The following is a 24,479-nucleotide window of genomic DNA, read 5'->3' on the forward strand; positions in this document are numbered from 1 at the left end:
CTAAAAATGATATTTAGTCGGGTCCTCTTTGTGTTAATAAAATACCAGTCTTAAGTTAGTATAACGATTGTTTTTACAATAAAAGATGGGATAAAAAAAAACTTATCCGTATTTTCGTACATTGGTTTTCTTTTTATCCATTTCTTTTCGTACCATAATTCATGATCTATTAATTATTTCTAAAGGTATAAATGCTCCCTTTATCGGTACACATTTTACATACTGCTAGAATTTATGTACATTGCTAAAATACAGACAATCGAAATCTTGTAACTACTTGCAAAGATGATGAAAATATACTTTTTTTTATCAAAAAAAGAATTCTGTAATAAAGATAGTAGCAATATTTTCAAACATAAGACTGCACAGAAAATAATACCCGATTACTTTAAAGATAAATCTAAACCCATCAATACGTTTATCTACACCAAATGCAATATTGCAATCAAAAGAGACATCACATACGTTCGCCAATAAAGATTCAAACCTCCAGATCGGTCTCATCAATGGTTCCTATTTAAACATGAATATGTTGATCATATATCAATAAAAGTAAAATAACAAAAGTACCAAAGTCCAAGTAAAATTCAAAACGGAAAGTCTCTTATCAAATTGCAAAATCAAAACCTCAAACATATCACAGGGATGGAAACCAGCTATCATATGCCTGAATAGGTGAAAACTTTTCTTAATGAAGAAATGATGGATTAAACTTGAATTTATAGCTACTTCAACCTGTCACTTGTATGACAGTTGAATATAAATAACATTTTAGGATTTGAAATTTGAAATATGCAGGCATCGAATATTACTGAAGTGACTTAAATGTCAAAATACGTTACTGGTGAAGAAAAAAAAATGGTTCCGTTAAAATGCTAATATCACTAGGTCATTACCTTAAGGGTATCATTATCTCAGTCTTAGTACTACGGTATTGACATACATTGTTCCGAATTGTTACATATTTTAATTTAAGAGCAACTAATATGATAGACATGTTTAAAGTATATGTTAAAGTACATGAAATAAATGTTTTCATTATAAAAATTCTTATGGAGCAATAGATAATATCGAAATGCCGCTCTTTTTGGTATAAAATCTAATATTCAGGTGAAACTCAACACTTTCTTTAGAAACAAGAAAAAAACTGGACCAAATAAAGACTATGACTGTTGTGCATTCGTTCCATTTGTTGAAAAAGTCGAACATTTTAATTTGTTAGGTTTTAGGAATATGACAGAAGAACTTGAACTAACAGTATCTTGAACTGAAATCAACATACAATGAGAAGATTGTTGTATATACAATAAGAATTATAAGATTCACGAAGTTTTAAGTAAATACATGGCTTAAGTTATGAAGTCTATCATTTGGAAAATCTTGAATAAAAAATAGTGTTATCAACCCTGTCATTTTTGAGAAGACAGAACACAATTGTTTTTCATACGACTGCATGTTTGACCTCATTATTGTTTTTAAATACAGCAAGATTCAATCTGAAGCAGCTGTATAAACAAACATTTAGTGTTTTTAAGAACACTTTGGACCGTGTCTTAAGTAGAAATTAAAATATTCTAAGTTCTGACTTTCATGTATACAAAAGTCACAGAGAATCTATAAGTATGAAGATAAGACATCTGGATGATAACAAACTATATTGAATGAACATATTTATGACGTAATTTACAACCTTAATTTTAACCTAGTATCTTAGTTCTTTACATACAACTTGAGATGAACGTGATTGATTTATTGGTGGTTCTATGTTGTGTCTCTTCTATCAGTTGTGAGTTACTATCTACAATTAAGTTGCAGTTGCAGAATGTTTAAATAAACTATTTTATACAACATAGCATATTAGCTGTGTAGGATTTTTTTTCAAAAATATTATTGAATTATTGTAATGTAACGTACATTTACATTTATATTAAATGCACGTAAATCGGCATACATTATTGTCAGGTATGTATGAAAATTATGTTTTGTGGCAACCAAAGTCAATTTTAAAACGGAGAATTTGTATTGTGTATTTTGCATACCTTTTAGTTGATCGTTCAGGAATATCGGATTGCAACATATATGTTATATAGACAGTTGTATTTGTACGAGGCTAGGAAACAAGGTGTATGCGAGCTTTAGGCTAGCTATTTCACCTGTTTCGAGCCGAGTACAAATACAACTAATATTTAAAGACACTAAACAGTTATTGTCTTTATCCTGCAATTAATTCTGTGTATTATTTGTGTTTTGAAAGACACAAAAACAATATGTTTTGCATTTATTTTCGATTTAAAATCCCCTGAGGCTCGTGTAGTAATACGATACAATAATCACACATTCAGCTGAAGACGGGTTTGCAAAAAAAAATAATCTCCAATGGTCAACAATAATACATCGCTCAAGGTTAAAACTTATCTATTTTAACACAACAACTAATTTCAACAGTAAAAACAAATAACAAAACATTGTCCAATTTGAAACAGGAGTGTACGAGTTGTTACGCTTCAGACTCGACATTCGAAATTGACAAGGTTGTTTTTGTTACACAATCATACACATTCAAGTTTTGAAATCGATAGTTGTCTTCTAGAAAAGACTGCTGTTTATTTGTGTATGTTATCAGAAAATTGGTGTGATTCTTATTGCTCTAAAGAATTGTTTGAAAACAAACAGAACGTATAAAAGTAAACGTTAATTCGCAATTTTAAATACGTCATTGGAATACGACTGCAATACACATTCTGAGGTCACGCAGGTTCATACAATACTCAGTCCGGCAGTGGGCGGAGCTTTAAAGCGATATCTGTATAGTATACAGATACTGCATAATGATATTTGTAGGGCTGTATCTATATAGTAGAACACCCTTTTGCAGGATGAAACTGTCTTCCCAGTCATTTTTTAAATGGATGTGAAATTGTAAAATGATGCTTATCATTGACTTCATACTAACCATGAGCAACATGACAAAAATTTTATGCGGCTGTCCTACAGGTGATATATTTAACTAGCTATAAACCAGGTTAATTTTCTTCCAATGAAAATGTATGTTTCAAGTCAGAAATATGACAGTTGTTATTCATTTGTTGATGTGTTTGATCTTTTGATTTTACCATTCGATTAAGGACTTTTTGTTTGCAATTTCCTCGGAGTTTGGTACGATTTGAACTAACTCATATAAGAATTGACAATAGACGATTTTATTAATCCAATTGTGTTCTTTTGGTTTTCATCTATAAATGGAAATGTGATTTTTTTTAACTTTTAATTACTGATAAGAACATAACTATGAATGAATGAAACTAAAGTGAGTCCTTGTAGATACAGTTGCGTATCTATATTAATTGATTGTGTTTTGTTTTATGTTTCACCCAAAACAATATTACTACTGTAACGGTTTCATTAAAACTGTCGATTGTCTTTTCTTACCTTCTTCTCTAGGTTGCATGAATGGATGGACACAATTTGAAAACAAATGCTATTTGTTCAGTCGGCAGGTGGAATCATGGATTGAAGCATCGGTTAGTGTATTGCAGGATTGTTAGCTGATCAAAGAATTTCAATTATATTTTTTTTTTGTTCGATTATTATTCATCGGCGCAAGTTTCAGATCGTAAATAGAACAAATATTAACTAAATTAGTAATAATAACCATCACAAGACCCAATTAAAAGGACAAACATGTAACAGCTGACTTCTGTTGGTTGGTCATTTTATTAAATTATCTTAAAACAACCCAATATAATCATAGAAAAGACCATGGCTATTACAAAAGTAAGGACAATTAAAATGTCAATTGTTCATGAACAATTGAAAGATCTTTCCTTCTTAGTTAAAAAATATATGGTTTCTAAGGACTTTTACGTTTTTAACAAGTGGTTGCTAAGGACAAAAATCATTCCTAAGGATAAAAACATTACTACCAGGATAAAAATATTACTACCCGTATTAAAAATGTCATATGTACTATTCATAGTATTTAAAGTTAAAAAAATAAGTGATTGCTAAGGACTTAAATGTCGTTGTTAGGGAAAAAATATCATTTCCAGTATTAAAAATTTCATATTTATATTATTCATAGCCTTACAAGTTCAAAAATATATGGTTGCTAAGGTGTTTTATGTTGTTGCTATGGACCTTGACCTCTGACCTTGAACTAATTTTATAGATCTTATTATGCTGAACATTTTTGCAATTCAAAGTTTTTTTCTATCTCTAACCTCTTTTGAGTTATAAGCGAAAAATCATCATTACGGACCCGAAAAACAGTTTTCGTGCCCTAGGTCCAAAATAGTTGGTCCAATAATTTTGAACCCACATAAAAAATGTAGATCTGGACAAGACACACATTTCCTCCGTTATATTTTGATCAGCCATCTTTTACAGTTATTGAGTAAATCCGATAACAAGCTAAGGTCAAAATCTAGGTCATGACCTTGACCTTTGACCTTAGGTCAGTTTTCTTAGTCACGTAAATTGATGATCATTGGTGAGGGTCCTAGGTGGCAACAACTTACGGTTTCAGAGTTTAAGGGGACAACCAACATCGGTTAATTTTCGAAGGGGCATAACCCTACCAATGAGTCGTTGAATCTTTTTGATCCATATGTAACGAAGAACCAAGGTCTGTTCCTGAACAAATTCCACCCTTCGTTTTTTTTCTATCTATTATGGTTACAGAGTTAGATTGATAACAAGGTTTTCGGTGTTAGGGGAGATAACCCCTATAAGGGAAATGTAACAGGGTCGTGCCCTCACCACAAGATAGCTTTGGTCAACCGATAATAGATACCTAATATCATTTTAACATGTCGCGTACATTTTTTTGGGAAATGTCGTTAACGTTTGGCGGAAAGAATAATAATAATAATCAGAAGAAATACAGTAAGGTCTTTCCTTATAGAAAAAGGAAAGACCTTAATGAAGTTGTTATTGTTCAGATTGAGCATGAACTTTTCTAATAATACGCTTTTCTGATTCTATATGAACTTTTAAATTTCTTTAATTTGTACACAGGTAGTTCTCAAGCTTTTGTTTTTTTAAAGTTCTATCTGTAAAACTCGAGTTATACATCAGTAAGTTTGATATGTTCTATTTTAAAGACAGTGTGTGGTGGATTTAATTCTAAGCTTGCTGAACCTATGAACACCAACACATCTCATTTCCTGATTAGTCACAGTCAGATTATGGGTATGTTTTAATAGAATTTTTTCCGTTCAACTTTGCATGACGTTGGGTAGTCCGTAAAACAAGATAAGAAGCATAGACTTTGATTTTAAAACCCAACCTTAAAATGGGATTGATCCCAGGTGCATCAGAAGGGTAAACATATCGTATTCCACATGTTGTACCTGTTGTTTTGATAATGACAAGAAACATACGGTGAAAAATCTCCTCTTTTCTATAAAAAAAGTTTAAAAAAGAAAGCAAACATGATTTCCATCTACCTACTAAGAGAGGGGCGAAAGATACCAGAGGAATAGTCAAGCTAATAAATAAAAAAATAGACAAAGCCATGGCTAACAAAGAAAAAGACAAACAGACAAATAAAAGTTTTCAAGACACAGCATAGAGAAACTAAAGATTAACTTTCACGGGTCATGCTTAACGACTCATTAATTTTGAACGATACATTTTTGTTAGCTGAAAGTTGCTATCAGAACAAACCAATTGATGTGAACTTGTATACAAACGTTGATAAATGATGATTTACTTATTGTCTCAACAACCAAACTGTCAATGAAGGAAAAGACATTAAAAAACCAAACAACGAATTAGACCCCAAAAAAAAAGCATGTACATCACACATTTTTTTCTTTAGTAAAAGTAAAACCATGTGCAATGGTATGATATCCGATTCTACATAAGGAAATGCATGTACTGTCAGGAATATGTCAGTTTTGTTCCTTTCGTTTGATATGTTTGAGCTTTTTTTTGCCATTAGATAAAGGACTTTCTGATTTGAAAGTACTATTTTATTTTTTGCCAATATATATAATTTACATTTACTTGACAGGTGGCATTTTCTGGATAGGCATATCGGATATAATTCAAGAGGGAAAATGGATATACTCAACAGGACAGATTCCGATAAAAGTCAACAACTTTCAACCTGGTGAACCAAATGCTGGGACGGCCGCAAATTGTGTTGCTTTGTGGGCTGCCTACTACGGATACTGGGCAGACGAGAATTGTCTAGCTAAATACAGGTTCATTTGTGAGGCAGATAACATGTTTATAAGATTATTGCATAAAATTCAAAAATGCAAAAAAAAAAAAAAAAAAAAAAATGCTTTACAAGTTTTAGTTGAAACAATGAACCAGTTAAAAATAAACAATATATATATATATATATTTTTTTTCTGGGGGGGACATTTGATCTCGACACAGGTTACATAAAAGATTTCTTGAATAGAATGATAACGGATGAGAAACACACCAAAACACAGTGTACGATTATTTAAGCATATTATTTAGACCGGAAAAGGAAGTAGAATTCTGCGCAGATGCGGGGATTTAAAAAAGTTAACGATTTTTGAGTTCATTAGTAGAATGAAAAATTCGGGAAATTTTCCCCGATTTTTTATTATTTTTTATTATTTTTTATTGATTTTTCTACCGTAATTGGGGACTTCGTCCCCATTTAAATATGATGTATGCAGTATGCTCAAGAGAACACACACTAATTTTCAGTGGAATATTGAATGACTGAATGATAATAGTAGTTTGTATAATTTCTATCTTTTGTTTTGTTTTCTCTCCATAGGGTTGCGGCGTGATGTTTATACAATAATGAAGTTATAAAGAATAAAGAATTTATATAAGGATATTATTATTTGTCATACTGTTTGTCACCTCAAAGATCGTTGCGAATAATGAATGTTTCGATGTAATGACGAGGACTTTAAATTATAAATCTATACTATAGTTTTGTAGTATACCAGTAATAAAGATTTTCATCAATTTTTCAATCTAACTAATACAAAGTGAAAAAAGCTAATATGTCAATATCTTGGTTGTGAGTTGAATCACGCACGTTTTTTTTCAGAAACGCTTTTGTCATAAAATCGAGGAGACAATAACGTAACATACGATTTCCCGCTGATTAGAAAGATGTATCATAAAAACAGTACAGACTTTGTACTCTTAACAATTGAAACCTGTCAAATACTATAATAGAAAGTTATCGAACTTAAATGAAGGATGGAACTTCGTTAGGAAGAGTTAATCTATACTTTTTGGACCTTTTGGATTATAGCTCTTCATCTTTTATATAAGCTTTGGATTTCAAATATTTTGGCCACGAACATCACTGAAGAGACATGTATTGTCGAAATGCGCATCTGATGCAGGAAAATTGGTACCGTTAATGTTATTAATCATATACATGTAACTAAAGTTCTGATTTTTTAAAACCGTTAAATGAAAATTAGTAAAGTACGAGATTTATGAACCAAAACTGAACACTGTATCTGACTGTATCCGAATGGATCAGCCCTTTTAGGTCATGCGGTTGTATGCTTCTACGTACAATGAGCACACCGGTATTTAGGCCTTTTTAGAAAAAATTATAACAAAACATACCGCCATCCAAGGTAAATTCAAAAAGTGGAACTCCATAAAAACTTATAAAATCAAATGTTCTCTGCAAACAAAAAGATTGTAAAACAACTGTGAAACGTCTGACTTGTAACATATATTTTTTTCGAAGCAAATTGTTGGTCAAACCTTGTTTTATAGCTAGCTAAACCTTCCTATTGTATGACAGGTTTTTATAGTTTGGTTATATTGACAATGTTTGACGAGCAACTCATTCATAATTGGGATCCACAAGCCCAAATTGTGTCAACACGCACCACAAAACTACTGACTATAAGTATCAAACGAACATGCATACAAACCTAACTTACAGTATTTAGTAGTTGTTAGTACACGTAGTTCATACCGTGCAATCAAGGTGGCGCTTAGGGTGATGGTAGACAAATTTATAACTCACATATTTTATATTGTGCAATTTTAAAACATAGAAAATGTAGTTAATTTGATGAACAGTTACAATGCATTCCTAATTTGACCCATTTTATTTCCAATTTAGAAAACTTGATAGATTGAAAACTGATTTGTTTTGCGGGGCAGGTGTACTTCCGATCCACAAATATTTAAGACACAGAAATTAACAGTTAAAGGCCACCGTACGGCCTACAACAATCAGCAAAATCCATACTACATAGTCATCTATGAATGGCCCCGAAATCACAAATGTAAATAAAAAAATCAAACAAGAAAAACTAACGACCTATCAACATGATTAATGTACACATAAAATTACGAAAAAAAACGAACAAACGACAACCACTGAAATACAGGCTCATAACTTGGGACAGGCACATTCATACATAATGTGGCGGGGTTAAACATGTAAGCGGGACACCCCCTAACCTGTGACAGTAGTGTAACAGTACAACATAAGAATGAACTATATAAATCAGTTGAAAAAGGCTTATCTGTTCAGATGAATACAAATAGAAATGCGTAAAACGAAAACACAGCTAGTTCAAAGCCAATAACAAAAAAAAAAAAAAAAAAAAAGAACAAATATGCATCTTAGACTTAATGCTAGTTCAATGGAAACTGATCAAATTCATGCAAAGGAACAGGCTTGTCCCTTTTGAGTCACACAATTAGATACCTTTAACTCTAACAGATAGTAGCATAACATAATTTGGTAATGTAGTAAAGATGCCAAAATAGTCAGTGCCGTCAGATGCTTGATAGTTCTACGGACTCCCTTAAAGCAGAGGAAGGTAATATATGGGTATATCTATGGGCAGGAACATTTGAACTTACTATCAAGAACTGCAAAATTTATACTCAAGGATACATAACTGTATCATAGATGAATTCATAACAAAAGCAGAAATATTCATTCAATGAATTATGGAGGTTCAACACGTAACTACAAACACTTTAGAATGGCTTTTAAAGAAAACATTACAGACAACGCAATATTCCTTTTTACACATTTACTACTTATATATAAAAAAATAAAAAAGAAGATGTGGTATGATTGCCAATGAGACAACTATCCACAAAAGACCAAAATGACACAGACATTAACAACTATAGGTCACCGTACGGCCTTCAACAATGAGCAAAGCCACTGAGTCCTTATGGTCATATAGCTCTCCGCATTTTATTGATTTCATATAACCTTAGCTTGCAGATATTTGATTTTGAGAGTTCCTGACGATGTTTAATCTAGAATAAAACAAGAGACGAATACCATTTACTGAACTGGGTCGATACCGCTGCTAATGAATAAAAGTCCAGAGGATATCATCTGCTCAATAGTTGGTGCATAAGTACTGGCATGATATATTACATAAACCTTTTTAAGCTGTTCATTGATAAATTAAAAAAAAAAAATTAATAAATGAAATTAATAAAGTGTTATTTTCAATTTTACTAAAAAGAAAATATTAATATGATTTAGTGAAATATATTTAAAAGTAAAAGGTGCCTCATGTTATCCAATCTTTTCATCTAATTGTTTGAGATTTCTTATGTTGTTAATAGACTTGTCTGAATCTTTAATTGATGATATTGGACATTAGTTCATCCATGTTCTCTTTTTTGTAGTCTACATATTTATTAGGTTTTTCATCTATCAGTTAGGATTGCTTCGAAGTAGACAATGAAATACCATAAATTCGTACTGTTATAAATATAAAAGTCACAGAGAATGTATAGTATTAAGATAAGAAATCTAGATGATAATGTCATATATTGAATTAATATATATGTGTGACGAAGTTGACAACATTTCAGTTAAGCTACTATCTCATTACTTGACATACAACTTGAAATGAACCTTATTGATTTCGTGGTGGTTCTATGTTTTGTCTCTTCTATCAGTTGTGAGTTATTGTACAATTAAGTCACAATAAGATATTGTTATGATTTTGCATACAACACGACATAATAACTTATTTATGAGATACACATATGGGGGCGTATGATTCACATCTGTATTAAGTTCACGTAAAATCGGTATAAGTCATTCTTCAGTTTGTCTGAAAATTATGATTTTTCGAAGACCAATCCAAAGCTTTAAAAATGTTATCTTGAAGCCTGATTTGAAAAGTTGAAATGAAATATAATATCATTGGACGCCAATTAAAAGAGGGTCGCTCAATTGAACTTAATGTTCTTCTGATCATTTTACTTGTAAAGGTTATTCTCATGCTTCTATATATCATACAATTTAAAATTTGGTGTGAGATATAAGTGCATTAAATGTTTTGTTCATGTATTGGATTAAGTAGTTGTTTTCTTTTGTAATAAAAAATCAAGAACTGTTTTCATTATATAACAATAACAGCATATTTTTTAATTAACAGTTAACAGTACCGCTTCCTTATTGTAACCTCCGTAGTCGACAAAACTGGCTTATTAAAGCACAAAATAGGGTTCATGAATTCCATTGTATAATTATATATTCACATTATACATATATAAAAAATAATCACACTAATTGGCAACGCTGAATAGATCAATATTTGTACAAAAATAGAAAACACAAAACATCATCAATCTATTGTAATGCTAATCATAAATTCGATAAATTTTAACTTGGAATAAAGATTGCTTTTTCAAATATCAAATACATTTATCTATACAAAGCTATATAAAAACTACAAGAACATGATGATCTCCCTTTCTGCAATTCTAAACTTTTCTAAAATCAAAGTATGAAACAAGAGAAAGTCTTAAAAGTAATCAACAATTGTTCATGGATAATCAATAATGTTTCAATTAGAAATATAAAAAATTAAATAAACATAATTATAATATCAACCAAGGGCACATAGTTACAATTCAATATACATATCCTAATTAAGGAAATGACAGACGATTTCACTGCCAAATATCATCCTCTAGTAGGAAAAACACATAGAAATACCGTCAATCTTCAAATAGTCTTGTTCACAAAACTGAGACACAACTGCACCTGTCGATCAGTTATTTATCAATAATAAAAAAATACAATATAGTGAACTGTTTTTACTTGTACACTAATTACTAGAATGAAGTAAATCATATTTTGAAATACCTTTAAATAATATTTAGACAAAATAATCCAACTGTTTCATAAACATGATTTGATAAAATATATCAATGCTAATATAATAATTATCTTTTCTTTTTTCCCGAATTTTATTTCATTTCCAAATTTCACTTCTTTGATGAACTCTATACAAAGACGAAAGAGAGATAAATCAAAAAATATCGAAGGTAATTTTTAACATGTTACATTATCAACATATTTCGATTGTTCACAAGATGTTTTCGGTTACTGGTCGGCATTTATTGTTCATTTTTATCTTTATCTTCAGCTTTTGTTTTCGATACTAAAGATATTGGCAGCTAGATCACAAATATAATTTTGATTTTCGTAAACTTCTTATGTCATAATAGCGTTTCACCTAACACACTAAAAGAGCATGCTAACTTAATTGAAGAGCGCACAAACATTGATAAAATGGGCACCTAGAGTGTATGGAAAATTAACAAAAAGGCACCTACAGTATGCTACAGAAAACAAAAAAAGTAACAGGTAACCAGTTCAATAATTACTATATGGAACATTTGTTGTCGTCGTTCGTCCACCAATATTCACTCTGGTTAACGTTTTTGAAATTTTATAACTTTCTTCATCTATCCCGTTTTGTTCCAAACTTGGACAGAAGTTTGTTTACAATCGTAAAATAGTATCCAGAAGTATTTTATTATTTTCCCCAATTATTGTTGAGCCTGCGACTTTTGTCGCAAAAGCGAGACAAAGCTATCTCACAGTCTTACTAGGTCTATAGTATTTTATCTAAATAAGAAGATTTGATATGGTTTCCAATGAGGTAGCTCTCCACCAGAGACAAAAGGACGTGACGTAGAAGTTTACATCATATGTAGGTCATCAGTAGTCATACATTCAGCACAAACCATGCTACAAAATCAGCTATGAAAGTTCCCGAAATGGCAAATGTAAAACAATTCAGATTAAAGCTAACGGATTGATTTATGTACAAAGCTATGAACGAAAAACAAATATGATATACTGAAATTAACGACAACCACTCATGACTTCATACAGAATGTGGAGGAATTACTCTAGTTTACTGGCACCAAACACTCCACCTAACAGTGGCGAAACAGTACAACATAAGAACAAATTATAATCTATATTCGCGAATTTTAAATTATAATCTCATACATGCTTCGTTATTATTCCTCTTTAGGCTGCAAAAATGGATGGACACAATTTGGAAACAAATGCTACCTCTTCAGTCACCAAGTTGAACCATGGAGTGAAGCAATGGTGAGTAGCACTATCCTTGTCTTTATTATATTTCTTTGAAGTACTGTTCTTGCCTATAATAGATCTCTTTGATAGAACTGTTCTTGCCTATTTTAGATTCCTCTGAAACATGTAGCCCTATTCTTGCCTATTTAAGATTCCTTTGAAACATGGTGCCCTATTCTTGCCCATTTTAGATTTATTCGATAGTACTGTTCTCACCTTTGTATGATTCCTTTCACAGTTCTGACCCTGCCAATGTTAGATTTCTTTCATAGTACTGTTCCTGCATGTCTATTTAAATGTTTTTGGAAGTATTATTCTTGCCTTTTTAGATGGTTTCGGTAGTACTGTTCTTGCCTTTCTTTTTTTTATTTAAAATTCATTCATAGTACTGTTCTTGACTTCCCTTTTTAAATTTCTTTAATAGGACTTTTCTTCCCTTTTTAGATATCTCTGATAGAACTGTTCCTGTCTATTTCAGATTTCTTTGATAGTACTGTTCTCCTCTATTTTTATATTTCTTTGGTATAACTGTTCTTTCTTATTTTAGATTTTTGTGATAATACTGTTCATCCAATTTTAGATTTCTATGATAGTACTGTTCATCTAATTTTAGATTTCTTGGATAGTACTGTTTTTGCATATTTTAGATCTCATTGATAGTACTGTTTTTGTCTTTTTAGATTTCTTTGGTAGTACAGTTCTTCCCTTTTAAAATTTCTTTGGTATTTGGTTATACTGTTCTTGCCTACTTTAAATTCTTTTGATGATATTGTTCTGGCCTATATAAAATGTTTTTAATGGTAATGTTATACTCTTTTTAAATTTCCTTGGTAGTTGGTAGTACTGTTCTTGCCTATTTTAGATCTCTTTGATGATACTGTTCTGGCCTATCTGATTAATACATTTGACCGTCCAAACTATCACGAAAGAAGACGTAAAACTCAGTTTAAACAACCGAAGATAGTGTCTTGATCTAGCTAACTGATTACACTCAATATTCTGTTATATTGTAATGAACGTTTTTTCTTTGTAGTCAGTTTGTCGTGTATTTGATTCAAAACTTGCTGAGCCGATGACGTCAGAAGAATCTAGTTTTATAATAAGCCAAAGTCAGAAAGTTGGTATGTTTTTGTAGTAGACACTATAATTTATATCCCAAATATCCCGCATAGCTGCTTCATATGTCTACATGGGTGAAAGTAATAATATCGTATAAGAAACTACATAGTAAATGTGTCAATGTTAATATATGTTCTTGAACTGGCTTTTAATTATCTATTCTCTGTTAATCCATAAATAAGTGTGCAACACCATCTGACAACGTCATCATTTCTAAGATTTTATTGTTTAAAATATTTAAGTAAATGTATTTTATTTATGCTAACAAAATATTTGTTTTGTTTATATCTTCATTGTTGATGTAATAATAGAACCAGAAAATCGGTGCATTTGTCGTTTTTAGATTTGTATTTACAAACACACGTAATCTGTGTATTTTCCAAATAAGTTATGTGATTTCCTGTTGAAAACATAATTTTGCAAGAGTAAACATATTGTATCGTACATCGTATCATCACATTTATGGTTACTTTTTGGACACGGGCTCATGGTTTCTTTTTCAAGAATGAACGCTTTTTCATTGTATCTATATTACTGAACACACTGAAAATCTCAATATATATATTTCCAATTTTCCAGGAGGATCATTTTGGATTGGCATATCAGACATAATCGATGAAGACCGATGGATATACTCAACCGGACAAGAACCGATAAAAGTCAATAATTTTCAAACGGGCGAACCTAATTCTCATACTTCCGCAAACTGTGTAGTATTGTATGGTCCTTTCCGTGGAAAATGGGCAGACGACAACTGCATTACACTTCACCAGTTCGTTTGTGAGACAAATAATGAGTAAGATGTATGACGAGATAAATTTAATAACTATAAAGCAAACCCACACATTTACATGTGGGGCAGGATCTGGTTATTCGTCTATTATATGAATGTAAAATAAGAATTTGTATATCCATGTCAATCATCTATTTGATTTCTTATAGCAGGAGATTCTTGTCCTGTTAATATCAAGCCGTCTTACTCGGAATTCTGTTGGACGTCTCATGTTTCATTCTCATATATAGATATAAGAAGATGTGGTTTGAGTGCCAATGAGACAACTCTACATCCAAGTCACAATTTAAAAAAATAAATCCATTATAGGTAAAAGTACAGTCTTTAACACAGAGCATTGGGTCACAACGAACAGCAAGCTATATATATTTTAGTTTTTCCTGCATAATGACGACCACGAAGACGCTTGACGAACGTTAAAAGACCAGAAAAACAGGCGATTCCCCATATCTGGCAAATGACGTCACAAAGGCGCACAAAATTGACGAACTTTTCTAGAGAAGGCCATAACTCGAAAGTGGTTTATTTGTGGGACGGATGTCGATTGAAACATATTAGTAATGGAATGCTTTTTCATAAATCAAGTGCTTGTCTTAAATCTATTAACAATTAATATCCCTTTGACATATTTCTGAAAACTATAAAATTTCATACTGAAAAAAAATTGTTTTATACATGATAATTTTCAGATACCCATGTGAATTAGTCTTGGGACAAATTGATTGACCTTAATATATTCCCATTGAGAGTTATTTGTTCATGATTCTAACTTATTTGCCTTCAAAATGTTTGTATGTAGGGTTTTTGTCACGTTGGTGTACAGATATCAGATATACTGTGGATTCATTTATTTTCGTGGGTATCAATTTTCGTGGATTGCTGAAAACTTGCATATTTGTGGATATTTGATTTCGTGGTTTAGCCAATATCTGTATACAAAGCCAATTGAAAATATGGTATTCGTTGAACATTTTAATTCGTGGCTCACATGTACCCACGAAACCCACGAAAATTGATATCCGACGAATAATAATGAATCCACAGTAGTGGGTATATAATTAGTACCATGTATTGAACAATGTTTGAACAAAATTGTAATCGTTAGTGCTTTTTCACAGAATTACACATTGTTAAAAACTTGTGTTAACAAATCAAAATCGTTGAAAATATTTTTCTCATATTATAAATGATATTTATAAATCACAATTGTTTCCTAAAGAAAAAAAAACCTTTGTCATAAGTCATAAAACGAAAGTTGAGTTTCTGTGTGTTTTAACCCCGAACGTTTAGATTCAATCTGAAACAGGTTCTCCATTAGCTGATTATGTTTCAAAGAAATCTTAATATTGTACATACGTAAAACATTACCACATTTCTTAAGTTGAATATAGCATACAATTGATGAACTCTGACATGTTGATAATATGAACACAAATCTGAAGACCTATATTTAAGACGACCTACACGTCTTTTCAATAGTATCTTATCAGTTCAAATGCAAATGGCAGTACGTGTTTTTGATTTCGTGGTTTTTCTGTGTTGTGTTTCGTCCACAAGTTGTAAGTTACTATGTGATTGAGTTTAAGTAAATGAGTGATGCCACACTTTTTCGTTGCATAAAAAAACGGCATATTGGATTTAAATGAAAGCTCGAAAAAAGTATTCCACGTGTCTTATTTATTTTCTTTATATTATTTTCCTTAGAATAGACTAGTATCAAATAGTATGGTCGTAAATTTGGCATAAATATTTAGAAAATTGTCTGAACATTATTGTTTCTTAAAAGAACAAAACCAAAAAGATTATGTTGTTTCTTGATAAAGTTTATATACTTTGAATAAAAGCAAATGTGAAGTATACATCTGTATATGTTATATGTAAAAAAAAACATTCCTGACAAATTCAAAGACATGACTTCTAAGGATTCATTATTATTCGTTGGATACCAATTTTCGGGTTTTCGTTAGAACAGATGACCCACGAATTCAAATGTTCAACGATTTACACATTTTCCATCAGATTGTATACAGACCTACACAAAACCACGAACTAACATATCCACGAACAAGCAAGTTTTGCTCAATCCATGAAAGTTTTTACCCATGAAAATAAATGAATCCATTTATTTTCGCTTCATCTTTACTGAAAGTATTACAAAACTGTGATTTTTTTCAAAGTTATAGCCAAGAATTGGGTAAACCTTTAAATAAAAAAAATTGGTAAATAACAAAAACTAGGGTACTTTCTAACAGCTGGAGTTAAAAAGGTGCACAACTATATGATTTGTTCTTCATTAATAACTTTCTTATAGTAATATAAACGCAAAAATCAAGTTAAGAAAAAAAGTTTAATTCTAGAAATGTTTGACTCCTCAGAGATGCACATGCTTTAATAGGAACTTCTGGTAATTATCGATATTTTCTATAAAGTTGCACTACTATCTATACAAGGTATTGTCGTGACTATTTAGAAGCCCTGTCATCTAGTTTATTGTCCAGTCACGTTGAGCTTTGCTTTGATGCTGTCTTAAAAATCCCTATTAATAATAATACTAGAATAGTATATATACTTTCCTAGCATATTGAACATTCTGGTAAAATTAAACACCATCGTAACGCTTCCCATTTGTTTGCTTCATTCAATGCAAGAAAGTAATCTGTATATACAACTCCAGGAAGTTTTTAACATTTTCAATTATAAGAAAAGGCATAAAAATAACGTATACTTTCATTCTGAGCGTGAGGGGTTTGATATTCACAGAGTAGACTTGGAGAGTGTCATCTAATGTGAAAGGAAATCAATGAAAAAATCTTAAATCCAGTTGACAGTACATGATACTCAACATTTGAACAAGAGAAACGGACAATTTACTCCATGAAAACAAAATTTCATGTTAATTTCTCATAATAGGTGAGAAGAATCAAAGTTGAATATATAGTAGAATATAAGGGGTCAAAGATCCCTATTGCTGTTTAGCTCTTTACATTCAAACAGACCATAGTAACTACAAATTGAACGGCATTAGTATATATCCTACACTGGAATAAAGGTCTTTCATTTAATTGTTAGAAAATATTACTGTGTGAAATCATAACAGAAAAAAAACCAAACAGAAAAGTGAACAGAAAATAAGATTTCGTCATACAGCTTCTTCAAATTCAGTAAGAATTGTGCTTGGTCTTAGGAATACGCTTCAAGTAGTATGTGCATTCTTCAATTATTGATTTTTTTCAGTCCCTTTATCGTGTGTTTGATTCGAAATTAGCCGAGCCATTGACTGCAGAGGAATCACATTTTTTAATAATTCATAGTCAGCATATTGGTATGTATTTTGTTTTTGATTTCCTCAACAAATAATGTATCCAATCTTCCTTGAATGCCTACTCGATATATGAAATTGAGAATGGAAATGAGGAATGTGTAAAAGAGTTAACAACCCAACCAATTGACAGAAAACAGCAGAATGCCACCAATTGGTCTTCAACATTTCCAAAACATCTTGCAAATGGAGGCGGACTTCAGCTGGCCCAAAGAATGGAAATGGGGAATGTGTCAAAGAGACAATAACCCGACAGATGGGAAGAAAACAGCCAAAGTTCACCATGGGTCTTCAACACAGCGAGTAATTCCTGCACCCGGAGGCGGGCTTCAGCTGGCTCCTAGAATTGAAATGGAAAATGTACATAAAACAGGCCACCAATGGGTCTTCAAAATATGTCTGAATGAACTTACACAAAATATTAAAGTAAATATATAGGGGACAAGGCGTCTGCATATTGCCAGGCGGTGATGTCATTGAAGCTAAAATGAAAAATACAGGTTTCAGTCACGCTTGGGGAGGACACAAACAATCTTTTCTACTGGTATTTTGATTTTCTAGGCACTTTCTGTATACTCTTTTAATATATACTAGTACATTATATATTAAACTTTGTCACCTGGTACTATTCCCTACGTATTTTAATTTCTGATAGAAAGATATTGAGATATTGTGTTATTGATCACAGTCTTTTTAATGAAACCAACTTTTTAATGAAGAAACATTCAACTTTATAGATGAAAGAAAACCCTATGCTGTGTAAGTCCAGTACTTTAAGTCCATTGTTTCATTTCTTTGATTTATACGTTGTAAAGAGCAATGGTTCCAACAAAAAAGAACCATTATGCCACCTAGTTTTCTCAAACAAAATGTTGTTTTTTTTTAGGATAGAGGCTCATATATGCACCTGTCTATTGATTCATATTTATTGGAGGAACCAATTGAAATTGGTTTAATGTATTTTCAGAGAATATCAAAATGTATCTTTGCAGGAGGAAATTTTTGGATTGGCATATCAGACGTAATCGTTGAAGACAGATGGATATACACAACCGATCAAAAACCGATTACAGTTAATCATTTTCAATCAGGACAACCTAATGGACATACTTCCCAAAACTGTGTGGCATTGGACAGTTCTTACCACGGATATTGGAATGATTTGAACTGTCTTACCAATTATCCGTTTATTTGTGAGACAGATGATGAGTAAGGTTCTTGATTGCAATGATTTAAAAAAAGAAGTATAACAAAAAGCGTGGAGGTTTTTCTTTTCACACAGAAAAATAGGTTGAGACTCCATTTTACTTTAAGTTTGAGACGAACTGATATATAATGAATGACCCGTAGAAAGGTGAATATCCAAATTTGTCCACCCGTTTCAAAATGTTTTCCCCTTGAGAAATGTCAAAACGCTAATGTTAGAGACTTGTATTTTTATTCATATGAGAATAACTTTATTTTAAAGTAAAACGACTAATGTTATATATGGAGCATGATCTGTTACTTAGCATTTGAGATCCACCCCTTTTTTGTGGAGTTTGTTTTGCTCAGTCGTTTGTTTTAAGTATTGTATACACTGTCATCTTTTCGTCGCTTGGAATATTCTACCAGTCTCCTTTAAATTCAAGATATGATTGGTCCTTTTTTGGTAACTATCTTCAGATTAATCTTAATTCTGCAAAAGGCAATTTTACATTATTGATGACATTTTGATAACTCTATATCATTGATAAGCAATGTCAATAAAACATTATTTCAGCTTTTTTTAATACCATACTGTTAAAGAAACAAAAATGGGTTGTCTTTTTCTGAAATATACATAAACAATAAATTTATATAATGCGACACATAACTTTTCTATTTTCTAACTAAATTATTCATAAAATGATATTCTAAACTTAATGACAAAGAAGATGTGACATAATTTCCAACGATAGAATTCTCCACACGAGAACAAATGACACAAAATTAACAACTATAGGTAACCGTATAGCCTGTAACAATAAGCAAGGCCCATACTGCATAGTATATATAGATACAGTTTTTGTTATATCATGTGCTCCCACTGACATCACTGCTGCAGTCTACAACTCACCTTATTATCAAACAAATTACCATACCTAAATGCAGATTATTTTTCTTTTGATAGATCTACACAGTCACAGATTGTTGGTTGAACATTGCTGGTAAAGGAAAAAGTAGTTTTTCTTATTAAAACTATAATTGTACTTCATTTATTATTGATTTTCTATATCTTCATTTCCTATCTTACTTTTAGTTAAGAATAATTCTTTATTTAAAGAAGCCCATACACCGATAATGACAATATTATTAGTTACATAGTGTGCTAGTGACCTAATACGGTATATAAGGGATCAATTAATTCCATATGGAATTTATATGGAATTTACTGACCCCATATATACCGTATAACGTCACTAGCACACTATGTAACGAATTTATCTTACCGACTATATCAACGTGTGAAATTAAGACTAGTGACCTATCAACATGAGCAAATCTTTAATGCTGTTAGCATTAAGAAACTTCTTACATTGATCCTACAAAAACAATAACAACTTGTCAGGTTTGAATGTGTTCTATGAATTTATTTCCATCTTAATCATCAATTTCTTCGTCTGTTGAAACCTTCAAGATTTTGTTTTGTTTTTATAAAGGGACGTAACACCACTACTAACCATGTATGAAATAAGCCCCGCCTCCCTTTTTAATTATATGGAATATAAAGGGACGTAACACCACTACTTACCGTGCATGAAATAAGCCCAATCTCCCTTCTTACCTAATATGGAATACAAAGGGACGTAACACCACTACTTATCGTATATGAAATAAGCCCCGCCTCTCTACTAACCTAATATGCAATATACACGGTCGCCACGCGGACGCTATTAACCAATCATATTCATAGAAGTATATAGGAGGTAAGATGAATTCAAAACCCTGACAAATACATCCGGAGATGATAAACAGTATGTTGCACAATATAATAATTGGTTAATAGAGTTATGGAGGCAATCAATAGGAACATTTTTTTTGCTACGAGCCTGTGCAATAAAACTATACCCAATTACTTTAAAGATAAGATTATCCTTGTAAATTCTTTAACCTACACTAAACCCATCATATCAAAAATGTTTAGATGCTAGACTATATCATTATCGGTATCAATTTTATAAAGCAGATGTGCATTTCGATGAATAATGTGATGATCGAGATTAACCACATTTGAACGTCCAAAATCTAATACATAAGCTGATAAAACTAAAAAAGGGCAAAATGTAATCCAAATGTGGAAAGGGAATCGTAGATATGCACGAGGGAAAACATCCCTAGATTTAAAATGACTTTAAAATATTACAGACCTTCACCCTCAAAAATTTATACTTCAGACTGCTATCATTTATCACCCCCAAATTATGCATTTACAGTTTTATTTGCCATTCCTTGTTGTTTCCTTTAATGTGATGCATAAGAATGGAAATAACGGTATTGTGTTTTAAGCTTGGTCTTCGTAAAACTTTCCAATTACCTTGCTTCGCTACGCGTCGCTAGGTGAAGTGATTTTGCCTAAATCTTCTTATCATACGACGTTTTCTTTATTTGAATGTCTAAGCCTGCCTAAACATATCGCTTGTGATGTTAGACATCGACGTATAATTGTTTTGAAGTCGTGATGGAGACCGTCAAAACGAATAATTGTTTAATTTTGGTAGTTTCTTTTCGTAACTCTATTTGAGCAGTGTTGGTTGTTGGTGGACATGTATCAGTCAGCAACACGTACTTTTAATAACGTACACAAAACAGAATTTTATGACTTCGTGTAGTGTTTGAATTGTTGCATTCGGTGGTGAACTTCTTTCAAACAGATATCATTAATTAAAATACCACATGTTTTATCATTTTTACGATTTACAATCGCAAATATCAATGACAATACCATCATAGTAAAAAACGAAAAACGACCAAATGACAAATAAGAGTCTGCAAAACACAATGTAGAAGACTTACAATTGAACAAAACGAAAGCGATCATTCATTGAGATGGGTCTCAATTGCATCAGATTGAATAGCAGACATCTCCACCTTCTACAAGTTACCTTGATAGCAGAATGAATGATAATTGGCCCTTAATACTACTCCAAGACAATACGTAGTAGATAATTGATAAGAAGTAGTGGATTCGTAAACGATAATCAACGAGCGACTTTAGTTGATTATCGCTTTCGAATCCACTACTTCTTATCAATTCTCTAGATTAACCCATTTCTAGTAAATCTGTTTCATGATCAGACAATGAATCAACTGAATTTCATGAAAATAACTTTGTGTTTTGTCTTTTTTATTGTCTAATAGCTGGAACTGACTAGATCCACACGGACCACATTTATATTTAACTTAATATAAGTTCAATTTAACTTAAATGTGTAGTTATCTTCCCATTTTATTACCAGATTTTGTATTTGTAAATGATTATTTCATTCAATGTTGAATCATTACAAACAATATATATGATATTAGATTTTAGTATTTATAATTCATTCAAAAAGACAAATAACTAATATACGGATTTTTTTAAATCTTTTTTGAAAAGTTATTTTTTTTTAATTACCAACATTTAGAAACCTTTACGGCAGATTCCAACGAGTATGAAGCTACAGGTAGATTCTTTGGTTAGCTTCCTTGTTAACTCAATCATGAAATGATTATTACCTCAAAATTGGGAGGAGCATAGCACCAATTCATCATCCAATGAAAATTCTCATATCAATGGCCTGTTTATAATATGTATGTTTCATACAAACAGGTTTCCCTAAACAACTTTGCAAATTAAATTTCATTTCTTATAGTTTTTAATTGAATTAAAAAATTCTATGTATTACAATAAATTAGAAGCGGAGTTACGGTTTATGTTTTGTTCAAGGATGATTTACCCTTGTGTTGATTCAATGCGAAACAAATGGAAATTTTATAGAAAATCCACAGCATTTCCTTTGCACTTTCATAGTTGACAATTTAGTACTTGATATATGGAGGATTTTTTGCAAGCAGTACTAGCAATGATTTCATTAAAACAAGTTTATAAATTAAGATATTGGTTTAAACAAATATATATATGGACCAATTGAAGTACACCTTCTAGGGTGCGCTCGAATTTCGTGACTTCGGACGATTTTTTTTCATTTACATTAACGGTTGTCTAGGACTTTTTGTAAACAATAAACGCTAGCACATCATAGAAAATCAAGTGTCTGAGTAATATATGCTTAAAATTTTATAACAAAAATATCTGTGGATTTTCTACAAAAATCTTGGTTTATTTGACACAAAATCCCGTTTAACTTTTAAATGCAATAAAACTACAAATAATAATGCTTGATCGAAGTTTCCTCATTGTAAAATTACAAAATGGCCCATCTCTATTATTCATTATCTTTGCTGTTTTTATATTATTGCAGTTTGAAACATTCGTAATTCAAAGGCTACAGAAGGGATCATTAACCTTATACATACACATAACTGGATTTATAAATGAACTGAGTAATTGATTGAAATAAAATTGACAAATCAAACACACCTACAACATGCGTGTAAATTAGCTTATAATTATCACTTAATTTTAAATTTAGATTGAACACTCATTTTTAAACTGACTTGTTAAACTAGTTTTACACTATTTAATTCTGTCACTAGTTCTGATTGGTTCTCTGCCTAACTATTAACTCCACCCAAATGATTGTTGTACCTTACCTTATAAGGTCTAATAATGATTTCATGGTTGAGCTAGCATGGGAGCTAACCAAAGAATCTACCTTTAGCTTCATACTCGTTGGAATCTGCTGTAATATTTACATATATAGTATTTAGCAACCTAATGATCAAACGAATGATCCGTTTGATTGAATTTACAACACACATTCAGGAATTAAGATAAAAAAACCCACACATTTACAAAATTACTATAAACATTTTAAAATTCACAATAACACCACTTCACTATACACCAGTTGTTGATAAAATAGATACTATGATTGGTCATAATTGAAATATTATATGTACATTTTGTTTAAACTGGTTACCTTTCATTTTGTTTTGATTTTTTTTAACGTTATTGGATTTGTCATCCATCGTCAATCAGTTAATGAACTAGTCTTATTTGTTGTACGCATCCTAAACCCCAATCAGAATTACTTTTGCTTCAAATGTACAATATATAATAGCAAAGATCGACTGTACTTTAAATAAATTTAAAGTTATTTTTAGAATGACATCATTGATAAAAATGCCCGGATGTCATACAAGCGGAAATCGTTTTCGTTGTAAACAATAACGTGCATGAGGTTATAAATACTGTATTTTAAAACAAAACTATGGATAGTTCAACAGAAAAAAGTATATAGGAAGTCAGTAAACATTGTGTTTAGTCACATGTAACATTGATTCAAGATATATATCGTTAGCGTAAGGAGATAAAAGGCGTTTTTTTTCTACCACATTAATAAAATGTCACATTTGAGTTACATTGTTCCAACTTGTTGTCTTTTCTGTATTTATTTTCTATTCATATGAATTCTATGAATTTATTGAAATAAGTTTTATGTCATAGGGAATTCATTACAAATTTCTAAATACAAATGTGTTATGCAATAATATAAGGCAATTCAGAAAAGTGTTTACGTTACGTGAGAGGGGTGTACAATCGACATGAACAAGGAATGGCTGCTGACAGTTTCACAAACTCTCAAATCTACTTCCCTTCTAAAAATGGAATGGCATAAATGACATTCATTATTTATATACACTATGATTAAGTGGTCCGATAATTTTAAGTGACGGTAACTGGTCCGCGATATCGTAACCAT

The 24,479-nt window shown here is 31.3% G+C and overlaps 1 protein-coding gene across 1 annotated transcript; it reads left to right on the forward strand.

Annotated features, from left to right (window-relative positions):
• Positions 1 to 9,808: 9,808 nt before the first annotated feature.
• Positions 9,809 to 19,781, forward strand: LOC143046540 (macrophage mannose receptor 1-like). Its single transcript, XM_076219696.1, has 8 exons — positions 9,809 to 9,917; positions 12,297 to 12,376; positions 13,395 to 13,482; positions 14,060 to 14,276; positions 16,851 to 16,866; positions 17,475 to 17,595; positions 18,585 to 18,801; positions 19,745 to 19,781. The coding sequence occupies exons 1-8, from the start codon at positions 9,866 to 9,868 to the stop codon at positions 19,770 to 19,772; spliced, it is 819 nt and encodes a 272-aa protein (XP_076075811.1). The 5' UTR covers positions 9,809 to 9,865; the 3' UTR covers positions 19,773 to 19,781.
• Positions 19,782 to 24,479: the final 4,698 nt, after the last annotated feature.

Source organism: Mytilus galloprovincialis, chromosome 9 (genome assembly GCF_965363235.1).
Source record: "Mytilus galloprovincialis chromosome 9, xbMytGall1.hap1.1, whole genome shotgun sequence".
In the NCBI taxonomy this organism is placed as follows: Eukaryota; Metazoa; Mollusca; class Bivalvia; order Mytilida; family Mytilidae; genus Mytilus; species Mytilus galloprovincialis.

Coding starts and splice junctions, on each gene's coding strand:
- LOC143046540 (XM_076219696.1), top strand. CDS start 9,866: ATGAACCTTATTGATTTCGTGGTGGTTCTATGTTTTGTCTCTTCTATC. Junction 9,918..12,296: donor TTTTGTCTCTTCTATCAGTT/GTGAGTTATTGT, acceptor ATTCCTCTTTAG/GCTGCAAAAATGGATGGACA. Junction 17,596..18,584: donor AATTCATAGTCAGCATATTG/GTATGTATTTTG, acceptor GTATCTTTGCAG/GAGGAAATTTTTGGATTGGC.